Here is a 6121-nt window from a genome sequence, read left to right as displayed (position 1 = left end):
TAAAAAATGGTTGTTTTCTTGCTTGGCATAGCAGACAAGGGATATGAATCCCACCTCCCTAAATCCGAATCATATCATTTCATATCTTTTCCATATCATAACAACACAACAAGTCCAGCCTCCCACTCCATATTCTTTTTCCCATCCTTTTGTTTTCTACCTTCCTAAAATACCCTTCAATTCCTACCACTATTTGGAACTTTTTATTTTTATCAAAATGAAATATTATTATATTACTTGGTTAGAAATTAACAGAGTGTACTGTTTTTTTTTGTTTTTTTTTCTTTTTCTTAAAGAGTGATTATTTGGAACTTTCTTTTTTGTTTTTAAAGAAAGTCTACATATAAAAAGTCTTTTGTGATTTCATTTGTTTCGTGATTTGAAAGTCGAGGAAGTCTATGAATTCATTAACATCATTCATTCAAAATTTCAAACACCCATTATTCATACGGAGTCACATTTTCAAATGGTTTTTAAAATACAATTGGTTTTTCAATTATTTCTAGATATGTTATTTTAAACTATATTAGTGCCAAATACTAATCGAACGGACGGAAAAAGAAAATTAATTTTCACTAGTCGTTGAAGTAATTTTTTCCAATCAAACAATTAAGTGCTTTATAATTATAATGTTATTTTTTTTCATATGAGTTAATATTGACCACAAAAACTAGTGGGAAAAGAGATAATCATTTCTCATGAATAACGTCGACACATCAAAAAGTATACAAAAAAGTTAAATAAAAATACATAAAAACGAGGGAAAGAAATTGATATGCAATTTTCAACATGATGATTTACTAAATCGCAGCGGACCCTCTTTCAAGATTTGCGAATTGACGTAAATTAGACCAATGGCCCATGTGGCCCATATTTAATACCTCTAACCGTTGAACTATCAATGTTCAATAAACCTTAATTTCTTTTTATTTTTCTAACCAAAACTTTCATATGGATCAAAATCTTAAAACAAGATCTTTAAGATAACTACATCAAGCTAACCCAATTAATACAATCATCCAAAAAGTAAAATATAAAAATAATACTTTGTATAACCCTTCGGTCTCCCCTAAAAATGTCTATCCGAACTCAATTCATGTTCATAGCTAAGTTCCTATGCTTCATAAAAAATTATAAAAATATCGGTAATATGTTGGTTTTACGAGGGTCGGAATATCTTAAATTTGAATTCTCCCTTGTTCCCAACAAGTAGAATATTTTAGTTTAAGGAATTATGGAGAAAATAGCATAGACTAGATAAGATCCCTCGCTCATAAAGTTAAGAATCTCTAACCCGGCACAACACAAAGTGTTAGTTCTACTAGCTCAAACAATTTCCAAACTATCTTGTTCCTTCAATCTAAATAGGCGTTATATTAGTGAGAATTCAATCACAAACTATGTCTAATACGAGTATATAATACTTAGTATTACGTACTCTATACGGAGTAGACTATAACTTTCATATTGAAAAAGTAGTACAAGACGTGATGCATTAGATTTAACTGTCAAAAGAATAACGTAGTATACGCAATATTACTCTAATTAATTAATTAATTAATTAATTAAGATGTTACGTAATTTGAAACGATTGATCATGCAAATTAAACAAACGTCTTACGAAGTACGAGTATTAAGTAATCCAAAACGGGTGGTTCCATTACTTTACAGTGGAAATTAAAGGAATTCTTAAGCTAATTTTAGTATCATAATTAAGTAATCCTATAATTTTCCGTCCAAAAAAGATTTTAAAAAACATCACAAAATACAAAAAGTAAAATTAAAAAAAGAAAGAAAAACGTTAGATGTACCGAAACGCCGGCAAGCAAAAAAAAACGCATTGATACTCTGGACGGACATTTCTCCAATTTTGCCGGCTTTTTTCTCCCATAATATAAAACAATATCCAACCTGGACCGACCGATCAAGAGGTGGGCCCAGGAAGGTCAGAGAGACTCATCTTAAGGCGTCTAGTTGGTGAATCCAACGGTTCAGATTGTTCAGGAGAGGGAGAATCAGGTGTAAGGCAATCCAACGGTCCAGAGGGGGAAGATGGTGTTGTTGGTAAATCTAACGGCTCACAAGGGGAGAGAGGGGTTGATGGTGGTGATTGCGACGAGGAGAGAGGATACTCTGATGAGGTTGATGATGATGAATCGGACGATGGAGATCTTGATAAAGGAGGTGATTCAGAATCAGTAGAGGAGTGATCTGAGCCTTCCATGTGTTTTCTTTTATTGATCCCGCTTTCTCTACCGTTGGATCCATCTTCTTTACTCATGTAGTTTCTAATCCGTTTCACATCGGATAATTTCACTGGCTTTAGTATGAAATCCTCTGCTCCTTCTTCAAAACATCTGTTCAAAATCAATTTTTATATTAAAAAATTAATTAATTATCAAAATGTCACTCAAAATTGAATGAATTACAATTAAATCATCCCTCAAAAGGAAAAATTACAATTGAACCAATCAATTTCAAAAATCTAAAATTGAAAGGAAATTACCGGTCGATTCGCGCCATAACATTCTCGGAAGACATGATTACTACCGGAGTTTCCTTGAAACTTGATGATTCCTGCTATTTTTAGAAAAAATAATTAATAATCATTCAGTAACATTATTATACCATCTTCATAGCCTCATTTCACTTTTTCACTTTTTTTTAAGCTATGAAACGGACCGAGTATTTAAATTAGAAAAAGAAGAAGCATACCTTGATTTTTTTGAGGAGTTCATATCCCGTCATTCCAGGCATACAGTAATCAGTTATGATTAAATCAACCTTCAATCCCTAGACAAAAGCACAATGCAATTTTTATCAATAAATTGAAATTAACAAAATGTAATGTCAATAAATTAAAAAGAAAAAAAACATAAATCAAACTCACATCAACAACGGAGCTTCTCTGATCTTCAACTAATCCAAGATACTGCAAAGCTCTCATTCCACTATCAACTGCCGTAACTGCAATTTTTAAAAGATAATCAGAAAATCCGCCATTGAAATTCCAGTTAAGAAGCTTTCAATTATGTAAAAGTAGAATTAATACCTTTACAGGAAGTGGTTTTGAGTAATCTCTCAATAACTTTACGATCAATGAGACTGTCATCAACAGCTAGAACATGAGCTTCGGCTTGCGAATCCAAATCAATTCCAGATTCCGACTTCCATCGCCGGTTCGAAACGATGCCGTTCCTTGCTATATTCATCATCCTATCAACACTATTTTAGGAAAGTTCTGTATATTTAATTTAAATTATAATTGTAATTTGGGAAGTGGAGGGGGGAGAAGAAAAGTGTTGAGAGGGTAGAAAAGGGAAAAGGGAATGAGGTAAGAGATGAGAGATGGAAGAAGTGGGGGAATTTTTATACTAAGTGGAAATTTAATTTATTTTAATTTTGTTTATAAGTTTTTAGTTTTTCTCTGTCCATTGAAATGGAAATCTTTGGGAGGAAATCTTGGAACTTTATTAAAATTGGCTGGTACTCAGATTCTGAAATCCACTTTACTTTTCCCATTCTATTTATTTTTTTACTGTTCCCCTTTTCTTATTTCCTTTTTTTTATAATTAAGGAGGAGGGTTGACTGTCATATCGTCAATTAGTTTACTGTTGTACTCCTAAAAAAGGTAAGGAAAAACAAAAGCAAATTACTCCCTCCGTATTTATTTAAGAGATACACTTGGTTGGGCACGGGTATCAAGAAAAAGAATTGAATGTAATAAAGTAATTAAACAAGTGGGGTTGGGTAGATATTTTAATAAGTAAAACAAGTGGGGACCATGTCATTTTAGGGGATTGGAGGTGGGGATGGGGTGTATATAGATTATTTAATTAGATGGTGGGGTTGATAAGTTACTAAAAATGGCAAGTGTATCTCTTAAATAAATACGGCCGAAAAAGACAAGTGTATCACTTAAATAAATACAGAGGGAGTAATCTGTAAAAGCTTTAATAAAAGTGTAATTGAAGGAGCAATTACGATGCCCAAATGTTAAAGAATTACGAAGTACAATACTCCATACAAAGTACCAAGTCTTCTTTATCAAAAATTAACACGATTGTCAAATACTCTATCACTCTATGGTTAAACGATTGTAAAGCTTTGTTTTAAAACTCTTTCTTCAACAAAAAAGACGGGATAATTGATGTCAAATGAAAAGAATTGGCACATTTGAGTTGAGTTTTGGCAGGTTTTTAGTTTCATCATTGCCGAATCAAGAATCATAAAAGATTCATCAAACAAATTTTGCAACAAATAAATTAACTTTAAAATTTTAGTTTCTTATTTATTTACTGTTATGTGTATAGAAAAAATATTTTTTTACACGTTATGGAAATAATATATGCCACATAATACTAATTTGCTAGAAAAATGATTTATGGTAATACTTTACTCAAATCGTTATTATTAATAATGGAAAATATATATATTTACTCAATATTTTGGACAAATTGGCATATAAGTATACCAGATATTTTGATCAAAATAGCATATTAAACATATAAATATATAATATACGAAATAGGACGAAAATTACATACTCCGTACTCTACATTAGATGACAAGATGATAAAATGACTATGTTCAAGATTTATTAAATTTAGTGAGGGAATTGAGTATCTTCAAAATAGATGATTAATGCATGCGGTAAATTCAGGGAGACAGATATTTCAATCAAATAATTTTACAATATTAGTACATGCACGAAAGCTAATTTAGTTTGGCAATATACAAGTGACAATTTATATGCCCGGCTATCCATATTTTCGATTTAAATTAGTGATTTCGAGTTTTAGTTATCCATATATTTTGCACTCCCCTAATTAACAAATAACGTTATTTACACTTAACCCTAATACCATTGTTAATCAAGGGGGAAAAAACTCTTCACCCCTCTCTCTGTACCCATTTTTTCACTCAATTCTACCCCTACAGCCCTACTTATCTTTCCAACAACAACAAAAAAAACTAGAAAATGAGTAATTAAGTTTTTGGTGCATACAGTTGTAAATAAGCAAATAAGAGAGAGAAATGAAAAAAAGTGCGTTACATTATATCAAAGTGGATGTCTATTTTTAGATCTTGAATTTTTATGAATGATGGTAATTTTTTTTTTTTTTTTATGAATAGAAAATATAAATAATTTTCTGTTGAAAAATAATCGTTACATGATTTTTTTTATGTAATGCCACGTGGCGGATTTAAATTGGGTGAATTTCCCCACTTCAAATCTAAAAAATACTCATGGCAAAACGGTTTTTGATTTTGCACTCCTTAAGTGCAAAATTTTGCACACCATTAAGCCTTAAATTTAACTTTTCCCCCTTATTTTCCCCTAAGTACCAACATTTTGCACACCATTAACAATGCTCTAAGTGCTACTCTGTAATGTTGATTTAAAACACACCGAAATCAATTTTATGTTTCCATTGCCATGAGACGATTTTATTTTTCTTTTTTATTTTCATTTTCATTTTCGTATAAAATGTCAAAGGGTTACCGACCGAGCATTCAACAACAACTTATTAATAGGAAACAAAATATCAAACAATAATTTATGTCAATGTCATTTATGATCATTCAAAATGTGGAAACTTTTACCTTGTTTTTGTAACCTTTCATATGTTTTGATTAATTTTATATTTATATATAAAAAAGTTGATAGATAAATATGTTAAAAGATAAAATGATTAAACTATTAGTGATTTTGAAGAAATATTTTTTACTAAAATGAAAAAATTTATCATTGTAAATTTAATAACTTTTACATGTATAAAGTTCACTTAGCATTTTGATTTTGATGTTAAGATTTATTCCGGTGTATCGTACACCACTTGTAAACGAGGATTTGTAATGACCATTTAGTCATTAAATGTTAAATACGGGTCTGGATCGCACCCGTCATAGAAAGAGAGTACTTAACAAGTCCAAAGGAGGTTCCACCTTAAAACCATATATATGGCAATAAGGGGAGTAGCCCCTTGACATTAATTAAGTGATTAAATTTCCTCTCTTTTATCAATGTCGGACTCTCACACATGATGTTTCATGGGTCAGATCTTAACATTAAACAAACAACTAATTGCCATACAATTTTACGCAAACAGTTAATAT

General features: G+C 30.8%; 1 protein-coding gene across 2 annotated transcripts; it reads right to left on the bottom strand.

Moving 5' to 3' along the window:
* Positions 1-1638: 1638 nt before the first annotated feature.
* Positions 1639-3431, bottom strand: LOC110789541 (two-component response regulator ARR6). Of its 2 annotated transcripts, none has more exons than XM_021994233.2 (5): positions 3053-3431; positions 2891-2967; positions 2716-2793; positions 2507-2580; positions 1639-2357 (listed from the first exon to the last, which is right to left on the bottom strand). In XM_021994233.2, the coding sequence occupies exons 1-5, from the start codon at positions 3213-3215 to the stop codon at positions 1925-1927; spliced, it is 825 nt and encodes a 274-aa protein (XP_021849925.1). In that variant the 5' UTR covers positions 3216-3431; the 3' UTR covers positions 1639-1924. The 2 variants fall into 2 exon arrangements, with proteins under 2 accessions (XP_021849925.1, XP_021849926.1); XM_021994234.2 differs by having other exon boundaries at positions 2507-2577.
* Positions 3432-6121: the final 2690 nt, after the last annotated feature.

Source organism: Spinacia oleracea, chromosome 1 (assembly GCF_020520425.1).
Source record: "Spinacia oleracea cultivar Varoflay chromosome 1, BTI_SOV_V1, whole genome shotgun sequence".
Taxonomy (NCBI): domain Eukaryota; kingdom Viridiplantae; phylum Streptophyta; class Magnoliopsida; order Caryophyllales; family Amaranthaceae; genus Spinacia; species Spinacia oleracea.
This window is presented reverse-complemented; position numbering and strand designations above follow the sequence as displayed.

What these genes read in the sequence shown, in the direction of transcription:
- LOC110789541 (XM_021994233.2), bottom strand. Translation starts at nt 3,215, where the DNA reads ATGATGAATATAGCAAGGAACGGCATCGTTTCGAACCGGCGATGGAAG. An exon ending in CAAAACCACTTCCTGTAAAG is followed by an intron (nt 2,968 to 3,052) that starts GTATTAATTCTA and finishes TAAAAATTGCAG; the next exon opens with TTACGGCAGTTGATAGTGGA. An exon ending in AGAGAAGCTCCGTTGTTGAT is followed by an intron (nt 2,794 to 2,890) that starts GTGAGTTTGATT and finishes GCTTTTGTCTAG; the next exon opens with GGATTGAAGGTTGATTTAAT.